This window comes from Triticum aestivum, chromosome 5D, assembly GCF_018294505.1.
Source record: "Triticum aestivum cultivar Chinese Spring chromosome 5D, IWGSC CS RefSeq v2.1, whole genome shotgun sequence".
Lineage (NCBI taxonomy): Eukaryota > Viridiplantae > Streptophyta > Magnoliopsida > Poales > Poaceae > Triticum > Triticum aestivum.
The window spans coordinates 386583829-386607680 of record NC_057808.1 but is presented as its reverse complement, the minus strand read 5'-3'; the positions used below and the strand labels follow the sequence as shown (position 1 = coordinate 386607680).

The 23852-nt window shown below is 46.9% G+C and overlaps 2 protein-coding genes across 2 annotated transcripts; one reads left to right on the top strand and one right to left on the bottom strand.

Annotated features, from left to right (window-relative positions):
- The first annotated feature begins 1449 nt into the window (after positions 1 to 1449).
- Positions 1450 to 9186, top strand: LOC123121994 (pumilio homolog 5). Its single transcript, XM_044542103.1, has 10 exons — positions 1450 to 1727; positions 2834 to 3467; positions 4200 to 5587; positions 5688 to 5829; positions 5983 to 6090; positions 7270 to 7482; positions 7561 to 7665; positions 7915 to 8109; positions 8512 to 8683; positions 8823 to 9186. Exons 2-10 carry the CDS (start codon positions 2838 to 2840, stop codon positions 8855 to 8857), a joined length of 2988 nt encoding a protein of 995 aa, XP_044398038.1. The 5' UTR covers positions 1450 to 1727; positions 2834 to 2837; the 3' UTR covers positions 8858 to 9186.
- A 1048-nt stretch (positions 9187 to 10234) lies between these two features.
- Positions 10235 to 14244, bottom strand: LOC123121995 (probable mitochondrial adenine nucleotide transporter BTL1). The gene is made up of 5 exons (XM_044542104.1): positions 13714 to 14244; positions 12539 to 12633; positions 11346 to 11679; positions 10991 to 11228; positions 10235 to 10819 (listed from the first exon to the last, which is right to left on the bottom strand). The coding sequence occupies exons 1-5, from the start codon at positions 13939 to 13941 to the stop codon at positions 10563 to 10565; spliced, it is 1152 nt and encodes a 383-aa protein (XP_044398039.1). The 5' UTR covers positions 13942 to 14244; the 3' UTR covers positions 10235 to 10562.
- Between the last annotated feature and the right edge of the window lie 9608 nt (positions 14245 to 23852).

Sequence of the window (23852 nt, the reverse complement as noted above, 5' to 3'; positions counted from 1 at the left end):
CGGAGCCGGGGCTCCTCCAGAGGTGATATTATCCTTGACAACAAGGCGAGCCATCAACCCTGTCTTCGACATCACAGCGGAACTCTCAATGAAAGCACCAATGTCGGTGTCAAAACCGGCGGATCTCGGGTAGGGGGTCCCGAACTGTGCGTCTAAGGTCGATGGTAACAGGAGACGGGGGACACAATGTTTACCCAGGTTCGGGCCCTCTCTATGGAGGTAATACCCTACTTCCTGTTTGATTGATCTTGATGAATATGAGTATTACAAGAGTTGATCTATCACAAGATCGTAATGGCTAAAACCCTAGAAGTCTAGCCTGTATGACTACGATTATGATTATTCGCCTCTACAGACCTAGCCCTCCGGTTTATATAGACACCGGAGGGAACTAGGGTTACATAAAGTCGGTTACAGAGAAAGGAATCTTCATTATTTGGTCGCCAAGCTTGCCTTCCACGCCAAGGAGAGTCCCATCCGGACACGGGTAGAGCCTTCGGTCTTTGTATCTTCACAGCTCATTAGTCCGGCCCATGGCTAACAGGCCGGACGCCCGAGGACCCCTTAGTCCAGGACTCCCTCACACATATATGCATCAAATAATTTTGAAACTCAGGCCCTGTTCGGCAACTCTCCGCTCCACGGCTCAGCTCCTGGAGCGGCCGGAGTGGAGCGGCACCGTAGCCTATTTTTTTGGAGCCGTCAAAGTGGCGCTCTGTCGGCTCCTGTTTTTTGAGGAGCTGGATGACTGCCGAACAGGCTCTCAATAAAATTATGATTAATAAGGAAATATGCACACCCATTATCTGTGCCGGCTCCAGCATCGAGCACAACTATCAAAAAGGGAAAGATGCCATGCATCAACAACACGACATCCTCGCGTGATGGCCCCCCACATCACACCACATCCGCGCGGCCACTCGAAGCCCACGAGAACTCCCTCTGGTGGTACCCACATCACGCCAGATCCGCGCAACCACTCGAAGCCCACGAGAACGCCCTCCGGTGGTCCCCACATCACGCCGCATCCGCGAGGCCGCTCGGAGCCCATGAGTACGCCCGTCCACGTGAATGCGCCGCCTCCCGCACCACGCCGCATCTGCGCGGCCGCTCGGAGCCCACGAGAACACCGGTCCCCCGCATCACGCAGCATCCGCGCGGCCACCGGAGCCCACAAAAACGCGCCCTCACCTGCCGCGCGCACGTGGTGGGTCCCCCGCATCGCGTCGCATCCGTGTGGCCGTTCGGAGCCCACGAGCAACACGTTTGCGGATGTTAGAGGGGCGCGGGGGGCTTTCCTCGGGTACGCGTAGCATAGCTGGCCCTAAACCTGAGCACGGGCAGGCGGATCCTGCCGTCGCCTAGGAACAACGGCCAATCACCCCCACCGTACACAACAGAGAGGCGGTGTGGGCCCGGCGCATCGCGGCCGCACATCTCGCCCCCGCACGAACATCGGGGCAGGCCGCCAGGGGCAGCCGCGGGATTTCGGCGCTAATTCCGCGGCCCGAGGGTTTAAGGAGCCCCTTCTCCCCTCTGGCTCCGCGCCAGCACCAACACAAAGCCTGGGGAAACAGAAAGCAGAGGAAGGGAAAGCAGCCGCGGCGAGGACGGCCGGGCTTCTGCCGGGAGAAGACCGAGGAGACGGGGGAGGGACTGACTGGGCTCCGGCTTCGCGGGCGCTCCTCCTAGGGTTCCGGGCGCCGGTCGCCGCCGGGGCAAGCGAGGTCTGCAACTCTCTTTCCTTTCCCCGACCCAATTGTACGGCTCCGGGTGGCGGGAAGCCGGGAACGCGACGCGTCCGCGTTTCGCCATTGCTTCGCTGGTCGAGTTCTCGAAGGGGGCGGTCGCCGTGCTGGCCGCTGCGGCGCTGTAGAGACTAGTTAGGGAGAGGCGCTGTTTTTTTTTTCCTTCTTTGCGTCTGTAACATTGTTCGTGGACTACTATTTTTGGCGAAGGTGGGCGGGTGGGTTCGCCCCTGGTTTCTGGAACCGGGAGCGCGTTTCCGTGCGAGACGAGCGCTTGATCAGGTGGCGAATTTACCACCCGTGGCTGTTTTTGCGCCATTTTCTACGATGATTTCAGCTATGCGGCTTCGTCCAGCCCATGTCTCCCTAGGACTAGGGATGGCGACTCTTTGCCAAATGTATGTTCTTTTTCCCCGTGTGCTTTCCCCTCGGTGGTGTTGGAAACTTCCGGGTACGTCAGATAGGTGGCGGATTAGTAGATTTTAAATAAAATTTTACAGTTTTGTTAACAATGGTGACTATATGCATAATTGTTTCATAAAGAACAAGAAGGTACTGTTGCGTTGGACTACAAACTGTGTGATAACGGGCTGTCATTTACTTACTCTTTTTGAAATTTCTTTTTACCGGTCGCCTGCATTTAAAAAAAAATGCAGTTGACTGCTGAACTCACACCGCCGAACGGCGTGGCGGAGCCGAGTGAGGAGATCTTGCTGGAGTTAGTGATTAGATTGGCGGTGGCAGGGGTGTTTGGCGCCGGGGGTAGGGGTTGGTTAGGTTGAACCCTTGATCCAGCGATGGCGGTGGTGGTGTCCGCAGGACATGATAAGCCGGAGGCAGCGGCACAATGGATGCAGGTTGGATTGAGGAGGCAAGCAGAAGAAGATCTGAGGAAAAAAAAAGATCCAACGTGTTGAACAGTGGACGGTGGTTTTAAAAAAACATCCGCCATAGTTATAGGCAGTTCCCTTTATTTATTCACACTTTGCATGATTTTTTTCTCATGCAGCATGCATTTGCTTACACCCCTAAATAAAAGAATTTTGTTGTGAATTCAGCACTGAACGGTCACATTTGTTGTTCAGAAAAATGGTCGCAGGGAATGCCCTGCCGTTAATTGGAGGTAAAGGAGATGCGGACTGGCAACCAAGCAAGGACCTGGGTTCATATGACCTTTTGCCAGCAAGTCTTTCAGGAGAAGAGCTGGCATTCAACATGAACAGTGGTGCTATTCATGGAAGCTGGAGGGATGCTGCCCCTGATCGCAGTGGGAGTGCACCTCCTAGCATGGAGGGGTCTTTGGCTGAACTTGATCACCTCATAGGCAAGCACAGTGGGAACCTTGAGGCCACATTGAGGAACTTGAGCTCTGGAGCTGTCAGTTCAGAGTCTGAGCTATGCTCTGATCCGGCATACTTAAAATATTATGGCTGCAAGGTGAATTTGAACCCAAGGCTTCCTGCACCGCTTGTCTCAAGAGAGAGCAGAAGGTTGATGAACCGGTCTAGCAAAGCTGGAGAATGGAGGCCATTATATGATCACAGCAGCAGTGACAGGTCCTTGACTCATCGTTCTACTCTATCAACACACAAGGAGGAGCCTGAGGATGACAGTTCATCAAAGTTAGATTCAAGCTCGGCAGAGGATGCTGGATGTCATACTGACAAAAGCACATCTAGCATAGGGTGTCACAGCTCAAAACTTGTAGGCTTAATGCAGGTAAATTGTCCATGTATTAACTCCTTAAGCACTTCTAGGTCTGCTGCGTTTGTTCCATATATAAATGAACCAAACTTGTGATTTCTTATTCCCAAAATACTTCATTCAACATCCATCAAGGTTTTTCTTGAACACCTTGATTAAACTACATGTCATTTTGCATCCATCAAGTATTAAATTCCACCTGAACAATTTTAAGGCGTTATGTCTTCACAATGAACAGGAAATGGAGCTTTTGGTGGGGGTAAATACCCAACTCATGATTAAACAGTGTAACAAGATACTAATTCACCTGCAGCGTACACCATCCTTTTCCAATCTTGAGTTAGAACTGTAGCAGCTGGGCTTTTCGGTAAAAGCATAACTAAATATCCTAAGTTCCCTAAAAAATACATATCTTGTGTCATATTTAAGATTTAAAACTTCGGCTTTGTTTTGAAATAGCAACTGTAGATCCAGAATGCTTAGTATGATTGATGTTTTCCTGTTACCTATCTGCCAAAAAAATAATCATATTTATCATTCGCAAAAGATGTTGGAAGTGGAAGTTCTTAGTAGTTACTCGTAAATCATGCTCTAATCATGGTTAAGGGCTTGTTTTTTTCTAATCAATGAGAAATTTAGTGGGCGTACGTGCGCACACTTGTTTGATGAATGACAGTGTATGTATTGTTGATTGACATTTTGGATACCTCATTTTGAACTAGTACTGATGGTTTGCTTATTATTTAGGAAAACTTTCATCGGAGCACTGGTTTATACAATAATTCTTCTGGTCCTTCAAATACCAATTCTGGTGATGAAGAATCTGTCTGTTGCATCAGCTCATCAATGAATTCCCCACATGATATTGTCAAGTCATCGGATTTGAATGGATTTCCAACAGATACCCCTCAATGGCCACGTGGGCCTATTGGGAGTCCAGTGAGAAATACACTTAGTAGCAACAGTCTCGTAGCTTCATCTCCTTCTACTTCATCCAGTTCTGTGAACAATATCATGGGAACTTCTCAGCAGGGAAATCCGAGTACTGAGATTAAGTCTGGTGGTGCAGTGCGTGCCATACTTAATGGTGTGGACTCCAGTATGAAAAACCTGAAGATTAATTTGGATACCCAGGGTAGTGCACATGTTAAGCAACAGCAGCAGAACAATGTCTTATTGCAGAATGGCTCATCGCATGGTGATCGTACTCAAATGATTCCCCAAGGCATCAATCTTCCTCAAGTTCCGTTTGTGAATAACTTCTCTCCTGCTCATATGAATCTATATTCTGGTGACATTCAGTTGATGCCCCACCATGGAATGCCAACGCCTTTTTATACACAGAATCCGTATTATCAAAATTCACAGTTACCTGGTGTCTTGATGCCCCCATATGGAATTGATGGGCATGGATTGCCTAGTTCATTCTTGCCACCTTTTATGACTAACTTTGCTCCTCAGCTTCCTGTCATGACACCTTCTGATACTCCTCTTACTCCGATCTTTAGTGGTAGACTAGCTGGTTTTCCTTCAACAGGAAATATTGCTGTAGGAGCTGAATTTTCGAACCCATTTAGTATTCATGAGCAACTTGGGGTAACTATGCCGCCATCTGTACCTGATCCTAGCCTCATTCATTATTTCCAGCAACCATCTATGTATCACTATGGTCTTGGAAATCCATATGATACGGTGAGGCCAAGTAGTAATTTTGTAGGTAACTTTACTGCTCCTTTTGGTTCAGAAAAAGTTGTGCCAGGAATCATGCACCAGTCAGGACAGAAAGTTCAGTTTCCAAATACTGGAGCTTGTAGCTCCCCTACAACCAGAAAACAAGGAAGTTATGTTGGAAATCATCCAGGCACCTCACCTTACATCAGTATACCAATGCCATATCCTACAACTCCAGTGTCTCATGGCCAACCTTCATCAGGAACATATCCTTGTGACAGGAGAAATGGTGTACCGGGATTCCAGTCCCCATCAAAAACTACGGGCCTTAGTCATGGGATTCAAGGGCAGCGAGCGGGGGAGAAGTCAGATCCCAATCCACACTGTTCTGTTGGTGAAGTTAGGTCCAACAAAGCCCACATGGTTGAGTTATCTGACATCAAAGGCCATATAGCGGAATACAGGTCAGTTGTGGAGTTAATTGTCTCTTTTGTTTTCCGCCAGATGTGTATAATCAAATGAAAAGTTTTGAGGCTTTAATTGCTTGTATGTTCTTGATCACAGCTCTGACCAAAATGGCAGTCGATTCATTCAGCAGAAGCTGGAGAATGGCAGCACTGAAGACAAGGCCTTAGTGTTTGCTGAAATCCTTCCTCATGCTTCATCGTTGATGACTGATGTATTTGGAAATTATGTGATCCAAAAGGTATGCTACTCTTTTTGTACAAGTTATTTCTGGTAAATTGTTTATGCAGGGCATGACACATTAACACTTGCATGATTGTACCTTTTCTGTAAGGCATATTACACACTTGTACCTTGTTACCAGCAGTAATTGTGAATTGTTTATTCCTTGCAGATGTTTGAACATGGGGACTCTGAGCAGAGAAGAGACCTTGCCAAAAAGCTTGCTGGTCATGTGTTAACTTTGAGCCTTCAGATATATGGTTGCCGAGTATTTCAGAAGGTAACTTGACTGCTTTTGCGGGAATATATATTTATTGCAGCATAATGATTTAGATTCTAGGGTCAATTGGATCTATGCCACCACAACTTTCACGAGTTGGCAAGCTATTACAATTCTTCCATCCTCCTCTATATGCCATTATGTTAAATTTGAGACACAAATACCCTTGTCTTCCTACTTTCACCCTCCCCTCATCTCCTTCTACCAAACTGACCTGCCATTAACTCCGGCGAGCATGGGGCCATGCATACTGTACTCCCACGAGAATGTTGCCTCGGTCGTCATGTACGCACAATTTTTACATAATGGCATATAGAGGAGGATGGAAGAGTTGTAATGGCATTTTTCCAATGTGCAGAATTGTAATGGCATTTTTCCAACTCGTGAAAGTTGTAGTGGCATATATCCAATTATCTATTGATGAATCATGTCACCCAACATGTTGTTGAATACTAGCATAGTAGCACGGCTTGTTAGATTGTTTCTCCCATTTATGTTGAGAAAACTTTGTGCAGTAAGTGATCTTCATCAAGTCATAGGACTATTTTAACTTGAATATCATATGCCACGTTTTCGTATTGTGCATGGTAATCCGGATGCAATTTTTGTTCCTGCCTGGCTAGTTATTAGTTGATCAGTATATGTTGAAGGTGAAACACGATCAAACTTTATTAAGGAACAAAAGTTCGTGATGCCATGTGCTTGTTGAGAACTGGCGAGGATGTTAGCTAACGTCCTGCAAAACTCACTCTGCTTTGGATCATTTGATTTTTTTAATGGATATAGTGGAAGCTTCTCTTCCAAGAAAGATGAAGAATAAATAAGGTGAGAAATCATTCCTGAATTGAGTGATTACAGATAAAACCCGTAGAGCTATAAGGCTGAGGACTGCATGCCAAAGATTGTAGAATTGTCTTAGATTTTATCAGTAGCCAATGCCGGGTTGTATGTTTTCGTGTTGTATCATCGCTGAGTTGAGTAATTACAGATAAAAACCGTAGAGCTAAAAAGCTGAGGGCCACAAGCCAAACATTTGTAGAGGTATCTTAGATTTTATCAGTAGCCAATGCCGGGTTGTATGTTCTTGTGTTGTATGATTTCTCATGAATTAGTGTGAGTCCTCAATATTTGCTCTCACTGTTGGATTTTTGTTTGCCTTCTTTACTGTTAATATCGCAGGCCCTTGAAGCAATTGAGCTTGATCAAAAAATAGAACTTGTTCGTGAGCTTGATGGACATGTTCTAGAATGTGTTCGCGACCAAAATGGGAATCATGTTATACAGAAGTGTGTTGAGTGTGTCCCTGTGGAGCATATTGGCTTTGTGGTGTCGGCTTTTCAGGGACAGGTTGCCAGCCTAGCCATGCATCCATATGGTTGTCGTGTTATTCAGGTAAATTGATAATGGTAGTTTATATTAAATCTTGCATCATTTGTGTGTGTTCAACTTCTCCTTTTGTCGGTTTGGCAGAGAATCCTCGAGCATTGCAGCAATGGTTCAGATGGTTTAGTAGATGAAATCTTGCAGTCCACTTGCATCCTGGCACAAGATCAGTATGGAAACTATGTCACACAGGTGAATTTTCTTAGCAGTCTATACTGTAATATCGTTTACACAGATGTCTGGACAGAAAATAATTCAATGGAGGATATGGTCTAGCTGACGAACTTAGATATTTGGTCCTTTTCTGATCCCTTTGTATTTGGTAGTAGTGTGTTAATCTACGCAAAGATTTGTTGCCACGTGAGCCAGTATAATCACTGATGTTGAGTCCAGCGAACATACAGTACGTATTACTTCTGTTATAACACTGCTCTTTTGCAGCATGTTTTGGAGAAAGGAAAAGCGCATGAAAGGAGCCAAATCATCAGTAAATTGGCTAGGCAGGTTGTGTCCATGAGCCAAAACAAATTTGCATCCAATGTCATAGAGAAGTGTTTCCAACATGGGGATGTAGCAGAGCGGGATCTTTTGATCAAGAAGATTCTGGAACAGACGGAGGGAAATAATTATTTGCTGGTACGTACGATGAATGTTGGCTTTCTATGTTTTCATGGTTAAATAGCTGATGATGTAGTTTTGTCAAAACTTGGCAAATGCCTAAACTCCGGGTAAAAGAGCAAGCAGACACCTTCCATGTAAAAACATCAACGGGCAGTATGAGTTCCAGAATCTTGACATAAAACATAGATTAGTGATTCATAGGGAAATCAGAAATGGTTCTCTTGATCTCTTCAGATACTGTGTGGCCATACTCTTGACTGTCACTGCTTGGCAGTAGTATCAATAATTCTGTTCTAACAAAGAAGTAATCATGTTCACTTGTATGCTGATTTCTATGTTTAAGTAGTTATAGGCTACAGCTTTGCTCATTCAATTTAATCCAGGATTGACATGCAATGTCATGATGCTTGTTTGTAGGTGATGATGAAGGACCAGTTTGCTAATTATGTGGTTCAGAAGATACTTGAAACATGCAATGGACAACAGAGGGATGCTCTTGTCAGTCGTATGAAGGGTCACTTGCAAGCGCTGAGGAAGTACACCTACGGCAAACATATAGCCAGCCGAATCGAGCATTTCTCTGGTGACGGTGCGTTCCCCCTGTCCAACTCTTGTCGATCACACTACCATTCTTATACTATGAAATAATTTGGCAACTTCTACTGAGGTTTCTCTTGGCCTGTGTTTCTAACTGCATTTAACTTGTTTGCTGCGTCCGTCATTTTCAGGTGCTGTGCCGCCGGGCTCCCAGAAGAAAGCCTGAACCGAAGACTACCTGGATCCTTCATGGAAAGTGTGCCGGCCACCCCTGGTCGACCCTGTCAGTGGAGAATGTGGGAAAAAAAAGGGGCGGCAATCGTGCTTTTCAGCAGTCTGAACATAACTGACTCCAGATCGTACAGATAGTCGTTGTCGCCCGTGTCTGGGTGTAGTTATGCTAGGATGATTGAGTGATGGTGATCGTATCGTGTGGCTGCTCATAGAGATTTCCCAGAATGGTGGTGTGGTAGAGTATACATGTCTAGACCTGCTTGGTGATGTGATTTGCTGACCCTGCGTTTCCAAGCGTTTGCTCTGTTTTTCTTCTTTCCAGTTTTTGCTCTGCCGGTTGCTGTGGATTTACCTTCGCTGATCATATTCTCCTGTGTGCGCAAAGCACCTCTCTGCGTGCAGATGTGAGGCATGTGACCAGGAGCCACCTGGCGTCCGAAAGGACGGAGATGCTAAGGCTGTCAAAGTAGGTAAAAAATCCTCTTGTTTTCCTCCCCTAACCCTAGGTGGTCAGGGCAAACTCTAGGCTTCACTTGCAAGCCCGTTGATTCGGCTCCCCTCTGCCTACCGCTCCGTTGACTGGTGGCAGAGAGAGGGATCCCGATGCCTTCACTCCTGTGGCTGGTGGCGGGGAGGGGGTCTTGGTGCCTTCGCTCGGCGTTGTGGACGGCGACGCTTCTTTGAGTTTGTCTTCTGCGCTCTGATCCTCCTTGAGTTCATCTGGACGTAATCAATGTATAGATTTTGTTGTCTTCTTGGGGCGGTGAGATTAGGGTTTCTCGTCATGCGGCGAGATTTCAGATCTATAGAAGGTTTCAACGCCGACGACTACGGCTTTGGGGCGCTAGTCCTTAGGCTGTCATTGACAAGCTAAGCTGGCCCCAGTATGAGAGCGACAACAACGGCACGTTGACGGCTCATTCTGGCGACGATAGTGGTCCTTCGATGATCTCAAAATTTTGATGTAGTTTTTATTACGACTAAGATGCTTTGTAGTTGCGGTGACCATTTAAAATTTTGATATATTTTTTATTATGATTGAGATGCTTTGTACTTGCGGTGAACTTTATAATACATTTGATCCTTTTCGTAAAGAAGGTAATTAAGAGAGAAGTTTGATGACCAATAGGAGAGTACCTACAGGAAAACACAATTTACAGTCGACAACCAATTAAATGAAACAAGATAAGCGCACCTATGCAGTGGATAGTTTAGTCATTAAATCCTTTTTATTATGCAATTAGCACCACAATCTGATCTAAGCACCTATGCATTAGGAGAGGCCTTAGGCTGCCGGCTGACAAAAGAATACAAGGTAGAATACTGACGGCTCACACCAGAACACAAGGCAGAATACTGACGAGGATGATAGGAGAAATGGAGCACACAGAAGCATGCCCTCGTTTCATTCTGTAATCAACCATCCTGAAAATGGTTAACGAATAGTACCATGCGCAACCATGCATCCCAAATTAGCAAAGGAGCAGCAAACACAAATGCTTCCACTCCCAATCGCACCGCGCGTCCCTCCTATCTAACCGTTCGGCACAGGCAGAGGTGGGGGATTCGAAAACTGGGAAAGGATCAGAACCCCCCACACAACATTATTCTACCACAGCAACGCGTAGCCCTGTTTGTTTGTTCAGTAACTCATCGTCCTCGGCCCAGTCGCCTAAGGGCTGTTTCATCATCGTCGGCTAGTCAAGGTGCTTGTCCTTCTCGGCCAGGAGGATGTCCTTCCACGCCTCGTAGAACATCCAGGTGATGCCCGAATTCGGCATCACCTTGAGGCAGCTCGCCCCCCACCCGCGGTAGATCCCCAGGAGGCCCTCCTCCTGGATCACTTCTGACAGGGCCGCCACCATGTTGGGCGGGCACTTCCCCTGCAGGGCACCCACCATAAGCCGCTTCCTCGCCACCTCCAGGGGGAAGCTGATCGTGCTCGCCGTGAGACCTGCATGCAACCAACAAGGAAAATGCGATGCCTGTTTACTGCCCTCGTGTTCCAAGTTGTTGTTTGGGCAGCAATTGAAATTCCGATTCTTATGTAGACTCGTAGTGGATTTTAAGATATTTCAGTTGGTAACCGAATGAAGCTAGTTGCAGGCAGTGTTGAATCCTTTACCTGTCAGAGCTCCAATAATTAGTAGCTCAGGACGGCTCAAGGATTTCTTCTTATGTAGGCGGCAGTATGAGGTCTTGATTGTGTCGTACATAAAGTAGTAGCATGTGCTGTAAGGAAGCATGCCAATTAGTGTCGGGAAGAGGCCAGAATAGAGACCTCTGATACCTTCAGTTCGATATATCTTGCTGAAGGCAATGCTAATGCTAGGATAAGTCACTCGATCCACGGTCAGGCGATCCTGCCATAGAACATAAACAATATGATACACAAGTAGAGTGTGATGGAACAACTTAATATATGGCTGGAAAAATAGTTTTAAGTTTTCGCTTCAACATCGAATCAGTTCAGCAATTACCTTAATTACTTCAAGAGGATGGCACATCAATGTACCAGCAATTCCAGCAGCCGCACCAGCAATAGCAACTGGAGATAACAAGTGGAGTGGAATATCGATTTTCATATTACCAAGCTGTATCTTTGGGCATCCATCCTCTTTCCATTTCTCTTGTGCTGACTTCATGCCCCTTTTGACATACTCAAATGTTCCAAGCTCAATTGCTTGAGTGGGAATAATGCGGATCATGTTGATTGTATTACCCACCCAAAGCCCTCTCCACCCATTATGTTCCATGATCTCCACAAAACTACCAGCGATATGTCTGGATCCTACGCCTACAACCATCCTTGTCCTGAAATAAATGAATACCATGATATTATGCGACCATTCCTTCATTTTGATCTATACATAACATTATATGACTATAGAACTCCATTAAGATATGTGAGCAAATTAGCATTCAACTTCAACATATAATGCCATACTCACATATTTCAACTCTCAACTTTCAACACCGAAAAGCTCAGCTGAAATAATTTTTCACAAATATCTCAGAAAGGCAGGCATAGGATACTACCAAGAATACCGCATCTCTAGCATTTAGAGATTAATTTGGATATGCACTGCATAAAGTAACATGTTTATACATGAGAATGTGATTATTATATTCTTGCAAGTAGAAGGTCTACACTTTTAGATCAAATGGAGGCTGAGAGTTAGAGTAATACAGTGAGAAATTGTGTAGAAAAACATGAGTTTGAAGTCCAATAGCCAACTTAGCAGCCTTGTAGTTTTGTAGCATATCAGTAAGACGGTGTCCTGGAACTTAACTTGTCTGCAAAGGTTGTTCCATGTTATCTTTGAATTTAGAGATTTAGTACTCAGTTTCCAGTCAACTTTCTCAAACTGGTTACTGGATCAACTATAGTTCACGACACCCAAGTTCTTTAGTGAAGAAGAACTTGAAAAGAAAGAGAACACACGAGTGTAAAAGAAATATCATGCTAAGGCCAGTTAGCTGGAGCACTGATTTCTGGCATCACATCTGAACTCCCAAGTGTGTGCATCAGCCCCAGATCAGAAAGTAAGTTAAAAACCAAGCTTACACCATCAAGGATCAGCACGTCAGGTTTAAAAATCATACCGGAGTACCAGACTTCATGATGAGTAAATAAATGAAACTGATCGAGTAAAGATGGTTAGATGGTTACCTGATAGTCTCAAGGGGAGCAAGAACAGCTTTGGACATAGCACCAGCTAACGCCCCACTGGCAAATTCTCTAATCTCTCTACTTCTAAAAAATGCCTGCAGTGGATTGGAAAAAAAGTAACATGTCAAGACAATCACTCACAAATCCATGTCCAGTTACATATTTCAGTTTGGTAGTTGGAACAACTAAATGCAAATATTACATGTGCACACCTGCAGATACATAAATTTATACCACGGAAAATTACAAGCGCCGAAGAGTAAATGTTGTTACAATATTTGCCTTTGTTCAAACCCAGAGAATATTCCTAGCACAACCAAAAATCTTTTCTCAACTTACCTAAGAGCATAAAACTAGTTGACTCATTCTAATGTTAAAATAAAATGGAAATTTGAAATGATAGTGCGTAAGGCTTTCATATTCTCTTTTGCCTTTTGAACCTAGCTCATTCTTTCCTCTTGCAGGTTCTCATTCTCCACAGACTAGATGCAAAAGGTGTAAGAAGGGGGAAATGTTCTCAGCTTTCAAGTTCTGAATATTATTTCCCAGTTGTAGCCTATCCCGGGCCTACAAATCAGTACAAAAAGTCATGCAGTAATTTGTATCGATACTCCATACAGGCGCGACAGCCGACAGGATTCGTGCGCATTGATTGGTTTAATCAATATACGGTTCTAACAATAGTAACATGCATCCACAGAAAAGCAACAAAAAGGCGCAAAAAAAGTAAGCTAAGAAAGCTTTTGTTCATGCACGAGTCAAAGGAAGAGACGAATAATGACAAATACTGAGATTAGACATGTTTCCCGGGTGCATTGGTGGGATAGGAAACAAAGAGCTCTGAAACGAATCTGCAAATTGTATTAAACGGAGAAGCAGATTCAGTAGCTACTTTCGCCGTCAGGGCAGAATATCCTCCTGTAAAATATCCTCAGCAGATATTTTCGCACAGTTCATGCGCTCCGCTCTGCGCCAAACAGGTCAGAATTCAAACGAGATTTGGTGTCGCTGCATCTACGGCCCTAACTAAACCGAAGCAAGCGAACGCATCCGTCCAGTGGGGGAACCGTTCGCCATCAGCCCCGTGTAAGCAGATGGGAACATCCAGCAGGCTGCGAACAGCAGCGGCAGCCTAATAGACTCTGGGATGGGAGGGAGGGGCGGGGCATGCTTACCCTGACGGCCTCCCCGACGTCCGGCAGGCCGGCGCCGATGACCTTGGCGGCGTCGAGGCCGTCGTCCTTGGGCAGCGCCATGACGAGGAGCTCCTTGTATCCGCCGCCGCTGGAGGCGGCCCCCTTGGCCCCGACCCCCACCCCGACCCCGGCGCCGGCGAAGCCGACGCTGGCGAGGGACAGGTTCCCGCCGCCGCCGCTCCCGGTGGGCGCGTCCTGGAAGCCCATGGCGATGGCGGCGCGTCCGGAAGCGGGGGTGGGAGGTCAATAATATCCCGGAGGGGAGGGGGGCGGCCGCAAAAAGGTGTCCGCTCGGCGCTCGAGGGGCCCGGGAGCGCGGCGCGGTGTCTGAAATACGGGGGCGCGCGCGTCAGTTTTGGTTCTCGGTTGAATCGGCTGCTGTGTCTTCGGGTAATTCGTCCGAGAGGAGGCGGCCAGGGCCAGGGACGGTGAGAAGCACCGAGGCAGAAAGCGGCGGCTAGGAGGCAGAGGCAGGAGGGAATCGGGCTCCAGCGATAGGGACGTAGGGTTTGGGGGTGGCCATTCGTTTGCTTGCTGGGCCGCCGAAAAGGAGAGGACCGCTGAAGGAACTCAGGCCTCTTTAAACTGCACTCCTCTATATTTTCTAGAAAAATAAATTAAACTGTGTATTTAGGTTTGTTGGGAAAATAATCTAAGGATTGCCTTTTTTCAGGAAAAAATCTAAGGGTCGCCTTTTTTGTTCTGGAAATTAGTCGGATGTACTCTCTCCGTTCCTAAATATAAGTCCTTTTAGAGGTTTTAAATGGACTACAATATACGGATATATATAGACATATTTTAGAGTGTAGGTTCACTCATTTTGCTCTGTATGTAGTCCCTCGTTGAAATCTGTAAAAATACTTATATTTGAGAACGGAGGGAGTATTATAATGGTTTTTCTTTCTTTTTTTGCAAAAGGAAAACTTTCATTAATCAACCAGAGCCATTACAATCCTGCTGACGTAAAAGGTCAATCTCATCAGGCACACGATGCAACCAAACAACAGTTTTAGGCGAAGAGCAACGTAATAACTAGACTAGCATATGAGGAACTTTATTTTCCTCACGGTTGACCGGACTAAAATCATGCTAACGACTAAGTAAAAGTTGTGTGGCATCTCCTACCAGAGCCGCTATTGGTGATCTACAGCAATCCGTTTTCACTATGAGTTTGTTCGGACTATGAGCAAGCGTCGGGTTTAAACCTTACTAGCAATGCTGCTGCTTCAGCTTCCAAAGCACTGGTGCATCTCTGAATGAATCCGCACAAAGCAAAGATAGTTGCACCTGTGTGATCCCATAGGATCATGCCGGCACCTCATGTCCTCCTCCTCTTGCCAGGAACCATCTATGTTAAAGCTTTACCCATTTCAAGGGGGGTTTCATCCAACGCTCTGTGGTACTGCTAGCGCCCAACAACATGTTATGTGGGTTGTTCCTAGCTCGACGCCCGCTGTAGTCGACTATTGCCTTCCCTGCATCAGCGTGCTGCTGGATGATGAGTAATGTGTGGATGTAGCCGGATAAGAATCTGCTTGATGCTGCTATAGGGGGCGTAGGCTTCTCATGATACACCTCGTTTCGTACATGCCAGTCTCGCCGGAGAGACATGATCATAGGTAGGCGTTCCTCGTCCGAGCAACGATCAAAGTTCACCAGAAGTACAAAGCATGCCAAATACAATACAAATTGTGTTGAGCTCTTGTGTCACCGAACGACCATCGCCGCAACCGCCGGAACAAGTCACAAAAGCGTCGTTGTCGCCGCTCGCATACTGGAGCTTCCCTTTGAATCAAAGGAATAGTGGCATTAAAATTACTATGGAATGAATTCCTACTCTTTTATCTCATAAGAATTTGAACATCTATTCGGGCCTCTTTTTATAGACTCAATACACTAGTAGGAAAAGGGGGCTTTTACCCCGGTTCATAAGGGCCTTTAGTCCCGGTTCTGGAACCGGGACTAAAGGGTCGTTACTAATGCCCTAGCCCTTTAGTCCCGGTTCTTACACGAACCGGGACTAAAGGCCGTCCACGTGGCCGGTGCGGGGAGCCCAGGCAGGAGGGCCTTTGGTCCCGGTTGGTGCCACCAACCGGGACCAATAGGCAGGGCCTTTTGTCCCGGTTGGTGTCACCAACCGGGACCAATAGGCATCCACGCGTCAGCAGCTGGCAGGAGCTGAGGTTTTTGTTTTTTTTTTGAAAGGGGGCGGTTTAGGGGTTTTGGGGGGTTAATTTAGGTGTTTCATATATTGTGTTAGCTAGCTAATTAATAGAGAAAAGTGTCATCTCTTATCTCCGTGCTTAGTCGACGCTACGTACTATATACGTATGGAGAGGAGTAGACACGCTAGCTAGTAATCAAATGAAGGAAACAGAAGATCGTCATGAACATATGCATACAGAGAGAAGTGATATCGACCACCTCTCCTTCTCCGAGATATTGGTCAAACAACAAGTTCTCGTATATCTATCCGACACTACCGGCTACATATATACAATAATTATCTCTTACAATACAATCTCCTAATTAAATTGTAGGAACACAGGGTCCACATAGTATTCTCCATTTTCAGCGATCACGTGGTCAAGGAAGAATGCCGCCAATTCCTCTTGAATTCCTCGCATACGATCTAGTGCTAGGAGTTCATCCCGCTTCCGAAACATCTAATTTGAAGAAGGGGGTCAATACATATATATATGAATAAATGAAACTCAACACAAATGATGGTAATAAAATAAAATTGTGAATATTATTGCTTACGCACTTCATATTGTTCTTCAGTGTAGCCCCGCTCACAGGTCATATAGCGGATGGACTCGCAAACGTAGTATCCACAGTAATTATTCCCGGGTTCCTGCCACAACCACTTTACAAGAAATAGAGGTCAATCAAACTGATAAGTAAGCATGCTAAATGGTATTGATGAAACTAGCGCTTGAATCACTAGGAGATGCGCGGAACATGCTATTATAGTACTTACTTTCGGGTGATTAAATTGCAGCTTCTTCGGCAGTCCCGGAGCTTTTGAGGTGAATTTTCTCCAAACCCTGCCAGACAAAGAAAACAATTACTTGATATCAGGAAATGAACAAAGTTGCTGATATGGTGGATAATGATCGATTTAACTTACTTCTCGAGCATTTGAGTCATGTTCGCATAGTCCTGGGGATCTTTTCGTCTCGAGTCTAAGACGGTTACTACTCCCTCCTCAAGCTTAATCTCTAGGAGAATATAGTGAAAGCTGCGCATGCATGCATAAGTCATCAATTACATTACCATAACCTGGACTAATAAGGGAAACCGAATATGCACAAGACAGTAACACTCACTTGAAGTTGTAAGGAAAGAGTATTATATCTTTGTTTTGATTTAATACCAACGATTGTAGCAAGTTGGCTGTTAGAAATATGCCCTAGAGGAAATAATAAATGGTTATTATTATATTTCTTTGTTCATGATAATTGTCTATTGTTCATGCTATAACTGTGTTATCCGGAAATCGTAATGCATGTGTGAATACATAGACCACAACGTGTCCCTAGTAAGCCTCTAGTTGACTAGCTCGTTGATCAACAGATAGTCATGGTTTCCTGACTATGGACATTGGATGTCATTGATAACGGGATCACATCATTAGGAGAATGATGTGATGGACAAGACCCAATCCTAAGCATAGCATAAAAGATCGTGTAGTTCGTTTGCTAGAGCTTTTCCAATGTCAAGTATCATTTCCTTAGACCATGAGATCGTGCAACTCCCGGATACCGTAGGAGTGCTTTGGGTGTACCAAACGTCACAACGTAACTGGGTGACTATAAAGGTACACTACGGGTGTCTCTGAAAGTGTCTGTTGAGTTGGCACGGATCGAGACTGGGATTTGTCACTCCGTATGACGGAGAGGTATCTCTGGGCCCACTCGGTAATGCATCATCATAATGAGCTCAATGTGACTAAGGAGTTAGCCACGGGATCATGCATTACGGTACGAGTAAAGTGACTTGCCGGTAACGAGATTGAACAAGGTATTGGGATACCGACGATCGAATCTCGGGCAAGTAACGTACCGATTGACAAAGGGAATTGTATACGGGATTGATTGAATCCTCGACATCGTGGTTCATCTGATGAGATCATCGTGGAACATGTGGGAGCCAACATGGGTATCCAGATCCCGCTGTTGGTTATTGACCGGAGAGGCGTCTCGGTCATGTCTGCATGTCTCCCGAACCCGTAGGGTCTACACACTTAAGGTTCGGTGATGCTAGGGTTGTAGAGATATTAGTATGCGGAAACCCGAAAGTTGTTCGGAGTCCCGGATGAGATCCCGGACGTCACGAGGAGTTCCGGAATGGTCCAGAGGTGAAGAATTATATATAGGAAGTCCAGTTTCGGCCACCGGGAAAGTTTCGGGGGTTATCGGTATTGTACCGGGACCACCGGAAGGGTCCCGGGGGTCCACCGGGTGGGGCCACCTATCCCGGAGGGGCCCATGGGCTGAAGTGGGAAGGGAACCATCCCTTAGTGGGCTGGGGCGCCCCCCCTTGGGCCTCCCCCTGCGCCTAGGGTTGGAAACCCTAGGGGTGGGGGGCGCCCCACTTGGCTTGGGGGGGAAGCCACCCCCCCTTCCCCTTGCCCCCCCATGTAGATGGGTTCCAGGGCCGGCGCCCCCCCCCCTCCAGGGGTCCTATAAATAGTGGGGGGAGGGAGGGCAGCAACACCACAGCCCCTGGCGCCTCCCTCTCCCCCTGCAACACCTCTCCCTCCCGCAGAAGCTTGGCGAAGCCCTGCCGGGATCCCGCTACTTCCACCACCACGCCGTCGTGCTGCTGGTTCTCCATCAATCTCTCCTTCCCCCTTGCTGGATCAAGAAGGAGGAGACGTCGCTGCTCCGTACGTGTGTTGAACGCGGAGGTGCCGTCCGTTCGGCACTCGGTCATCGGTGATTTGGATCACGGCGAGTACGACTCCATCAACCCCGTTCATTGGAACGCTTCCGCTCGCGATCTACAAGGGTATGTAGATGCACTCCTTTCCCCTCGTTGCTAGTATACTCCATAGATGGATCTTGGTGATGCGTAGGAAATTTTAAAATTCTACTACGATCCCCAACATTGGCCTCGGCTTCTTTGGGATGTTTTTCAACCGTATATGCATCTATGAGATTTGTGTTAATGAACCCAATATCACCGATTTGTCTTTTCTTCAATTCGGCGATCTTCAATCTGCATAATATAGTGAGGATAAGTATAAATACATGCAATGAAAGAGCTGACCTATATAGAGAGACTTAATGACAGAAGTAGTACTACTTACAGACAGTAGCAAGTGATCATTGTTTTATCGAGGGCCTTTTGATTGTAAAACTGGAAGAAATCCTCAAATGGAACATTCAGCAGATCAATTCCAACGAGGTCATGCTCCGGTTTAACTCTCAGCGTCAAAGTATCCATCCCATCAGACTCTCTGCAGGTTTTCATGTACCAATCATGTAGTCTTCGCATCATTGTGCTTAGAGATCTTTCATCTTTGACGAGAGGCTTCCCGTAATGGTATTTGTGTTCGTCCACCTCCATGATTTCATAATGTACATCGTCGGGCAGGTAATCTCCAAGATTGCTATAACCGGGCACCATACTCCGATCATTAGCGACGATGTCTTTTGACACCTTGAGCGGGGCACGATTGGTTCGCTTGTTCGCAGAGCTGGGCAATTTTTTTCCCAGCTCGTCGTTCTTTTAACCTTTTATCACTGACAGTACTTCCCGACCGCTCCGCTTCAGCATATGTCTTTGCAAGAATGCGCTCATAGTTGCCTCTCGGCGGAGACTTTGGTGGTTTTGTCAGGGCAGCCAGAGTGCGCTTTGCTTTCACCGGATCTACCTTCTCCTCCGGAGGTGGATGTTTCTTTGCTTTCACCCCTTCAAAGAAGTTTGTCACTTCGGCTCGCACGATCTTCCTGGTTTCCTCCTCGGTCCTCTCGTATGGTAACTTCTCTGGAGTCTTCAGAGAAGGACCGAATCTGTATTGCCTCCCGCCTCTGGCAGCTGTACTGCTAGACGCCGGCAGAGCAGACGGAGCGGCTGCGGCTGTCTTCTTTCCTTGCTTACGAGGCGGAGGAGAAGGACTACGACGCGCCGGAGCAGCCGCAGCGGCGGCGGGTCTCTTCCGCCCTTGCTGACGAGGCGGAGAAGGAGGAGGCTGGCTGCTTTGGCGCTGGCGGAGAAGGAGGCGGAGTGCCGCCACGCGCCGGAGAAGGAGTTTGAGTGCCCTGATCACTCGCTGGAGGAGGAGGCGGAGTGCCCTTACTCGCAGGAGCCGTCCAGTTCGGAAGCTTGATGAGCTCCTTCCGCCATAGGCATGGAGTCTTCAGAGCAGAACCCAGCCGAGTCTCCCCTTCACCGGTAGGGTGGTCAAGCTGGAGCTCCTCAAATCCCTCCGTTATTTCATCCACCATCACCCTAGCATATCCTTCTGGAATCGGCCGGCAGTGGTAGGTTGCGCCGGGTTCAGGAGGTAAAACAGAGCCAACAGCCGCCTTGACTTTGAAGTTCTGCCATTCCTCCATAAGGTGGCAATGTTGAGACTCTGTGATAGCATCCACGGGGTAGCTAGCAGGAGCCGCATGCTCCAGCTGAAGCAGCTCGGTGGAAGCCACGCTGCTTCTCCGCTGAGATGGCGGTGTAGCTTCGGGGGCAGTTTCGGCATGTCGATTGCCGTCTCGTTCCTCTAGCGCTTGAACCCTTTCATGCAGCTTCTGAATTTGGATCTGCTCCACTTTTTTCCTCCTCTCCTGGCTTTTGTAACCGCCCGCGTCCGGAAAACCAGCCTTCCACGGAACGGAGCCTGGCGTGCCTCGTGTCCGTCCAGGGTGCTCAGGATTCCCGAGGGCCATTGTGAGCTCGTCGTTCTCTCTGTCTGGAACGAACGTCCCTTCCTGCGCTCTATCGATATATTGCTGAATCTTCTTGACTGGTATTCTCAAAAGCTCGTTTGTCCAAACGCACCTCCCTGATACAGGGTCCAAGGTTCCGCCAGCCCCGAAGAACCAAGTCCGGCAACGGTCTGTCCAGTTCATTGTCTGTGGTTCGATCCCTTTTTCAAGCAGATCATTCTCAGCCTTGGCCCACTTAGGTCGGGCTTTGAGGTAGCCACCTGACCCCGTGCGATGGTGAAACTTCTTCTTCGCAGCATTCTTCTTGTTTGTCGCTGACATCTTCTTACTATTTTCCGATGTCTTATGGGCCACAAATGCGGGCCAGTGATCTCTGATCTTCTCATACCGGCCGATGAATTCTGGTGTCTCTTCTTTGTCGACAAACGTTTTCAGCTCATTCTTCCACCTCCTGAATAGGTCTGCCATCTTCTTAAGAGCATGAGACTTGATTAATGCTCTATAACTGGCTTCTCCGGATCCTCCTCTGGCGGTAGGGTGAAATTTGCCTTCAGCTCAATCCAAAGATCATCTTTCTGCATATCATTGACATAAGACACCTCAGGGTCTTCCTTCTTAGGATTATACCATTGGTGGATGCTGATCGGGATCTTGTCCCTAACTAGAACCCCGCACTGAGCAGCAAATGCATCCTTTGTCCGGAGGGGTTCAATCGGTTGGCCGTCGCGCGCGATTGCTGTGATCTCAAACCTTTCATCCGAGCGCAACTTTCTCTTCGGGCCTCGTCTCTTTACCGAAGTTGTGCTCGATCCGGAGGGCTAGAAAAAAGAAGAAAGACGAGTGTTAATTAATATGTGTACATACCAAAACAATGGATGCATCAATTAGCTAGTCAACACAGGCTTAACTAATATATTTACCTGGCCGGACTCTGTTTGGTCACCAGAGCCGTCACCACGGGCTCCTTGCACCAGCATTGGGTCACCGGAGCCATCATAATCATGTCTTTCCTCCTCCACTCTTCGATCACCGTAGCCTGCTTCTTCACCCTGTTCTTCCAGACCATCATTGTCGTTAAGATACGACAAGATATCACCTCCGGCTAAGATTATGTCCCCCAACACCTCTTCTGCTTGCTCATCTCGTCTGTGCTCCATTGTTTCTGCAAATATTACAACATGGAAATTATTACACAAACATGACAGCAGGTGGATATATTAGTGCAAACGTAGACCTAGCTTATTCCGGGTTTGGGGTGGCCTAGGCAACGCTTCAAGGGTAGGGGCGCGGCGGGAGGGGGTAGGAGACCGACATCATTTTTTTCTAGGGTTTGGGTGTCCTCGAGAGTTTTGGTCGAGCGAGAGGGCCGGGGGGTGCTCCCGTGGTATAAGTTATCACGGTCGAGAGGGGGTATAAATATCGACCGTCCATCATGTCGAAGTTATCTGGGGGGGAGTTATATATATCGACAACGACGACATACATACATGGGAAAATAATGTTATCGGGGAGGGGGTATATCGACCCCCCCACGTGTTGAAGTTATCGGGAGGGGGTTATATCGACAACGACGACATACGTACATGGGAAAATAATATTATCGGCGGGGAGGGGGTATATCGACCCCCCCTCGTGTTGAAGTTATCGGGAGAGGGGTATATCGACGACGACAGACCCGATAAAACATAAGAAAACGAAGAAGAAATAAAAAGAGGAGAAGAAGAAAAGGAATAGAGGAGAAGATCGAAGAAAAAAAAGAAGAAAAAAAAAGAGGAGAAGAAGAAAGGAATAGAGGAGAGAAGAAGAAAAAATAGAATTTTTTCTATTTTTTCTTCTTCTCTTCTATTCCTTTCTTCTTCTCCTCTTCTTTTTCTTCTTTTTTCCTCTTCTTATTTATTTCTCCTCTTCTTCCTCTCCTCTTCTTCTCCTTTCTTCCTCTTCTTATTTTCCTTTTTCCTCTCCTTCTTTTTCTTCTTCTTCCTTTCCTAGCTAGATATATAAAACTTTTTTAAAAATGTAACTTTTGCATATATAAAACTTTTCCATGGATCATCATTTCTCATATATATCCATCTATAGCCACATACATATATAAATGGAAAAAAATGCTATGAACAAAAATACATATATACTTGGTAAATATTCTATGAACATCGTTTCTCATATATATCAATGCATACATCCATGGATCATCATTGCTCGTATATCCATAGTCATATATAAAAACTTTCTGTATATGAAAAAAAAACATTTTTTGACATATTTAGCACATTCTAAATTTTCCTAACTCTTTTACAACCACAAAAATTACTCCAACTTCATGACAGTACCCACACTCCATTTCACCAAAAACCTTCTGATCCATAGTTCAAAATTTTCAAATTCCATTCAAATGAAATTTGAACCAAATTCAAATTCCTTGCTGAAAACCTATTCTAAACCAATCCAAAAATTCTAAAATTTTGCCATCACCTTTGTCTTGCATCAGTACCTCACCACAAAAAATATCATAAATTCTAAAAATGCCCAAAGCCATCTAGCATTTGATCAAACACCCTCTATATGCACTGTTCATATCTGTAAAAAAATTCAGAAATTTCAGAAAATTGGACGGCGTCTTGCTGCTGCTCCACTCCTTCTCCTCTCCTCTCCTTCTCCTCTCCTTCTGCTCTTCAATGCGTCGGGGTCGACGGCGACCATGGAGCAGGGGCGGCAGAGAGCAAGGGGCACTCGGGCGCAAGAGCAGCGCTCGATCGGGACCATGGGAAAGGGGGGCTCACTTCGAGGGGGGCGGCGATGGCAGGAGTCCGGCGACGAGGACGGCGGGCTCGGGGCGGCACGCGGTGACGGGGACGGCGGTCTCGGGACGGCAGGCGGCGACAGGGACGTGGAGGGGTGGGCTCGGGGAGGCACGCGGCGATGGGGACGACGAGGACGGCGGGCTGAGGGATGCCGGCGACGAGGACGGCGCGGGCTCGGGGAGGCGACGGTGTTGGCGGCGGCGTAGACAGCGACGAGGAGCGCGCGAGCGATTTGGGCAGCCTGGCGGCGGGGGCAACTGGCGAGGGAGGCGACGGATATGTGAAATTTTCACAAGTCCTGGTTATATAGCAAGGGCATTGGTCCCGGTTTGTGGCACCAACCGGGACCAATGCCACCCTTTAGTCCCGGTTGGTGCCACCAACCGGGACCAAAGGTCCCTTTTCAGCAGCGCAAAGGGCG

Bases quoted from the DNA above. Each gene is read 5' to 3' on its own strand.
- LOC123121995 (XM_044542104.1), bottom strand. From the start codon at position 13,941: ATGGGCTTCCAGGACGCGCCCACCGGGAGCGGCGGCGGCGGGAACCTG. The intron at 11,680-12,538 runs GTAACCATCTAA...CATTTATTTCAG, and splicing joins GCTCCCCTTGAGACTATCAG to GACAAGGATGGTTGTAGGCG. The intron at 10,820-10,990 runs GTAAAGGATTCA...GGTTGCATGCAG, and splicing joins AATTATTGGAGCTCTGACAG to GTCTCACGGCGAGCACGATC.
- LOC123121994 (XM_044542103.1), top strand. From the start codon at position 2,838: ATGGTCGCAGGGAATGCCCTGCCGTTAATTGGAGGTAAAGGAGATGCG. The intron at 3,468-4,199 runs GTAAATTGTCCA...CTTATTATTTAG, and splicing joins AACTTGTAGGCTTAATGCAG to GAAAACTTTCATCGGAGCAC. The intron at 7,666-7,914 runs GTGAATTTTCTT...GCTCTTTTGCAG, and splicing joins ATGGAAACTATGTCACACAG to CATGTTTTGGAGAAAGGAAA.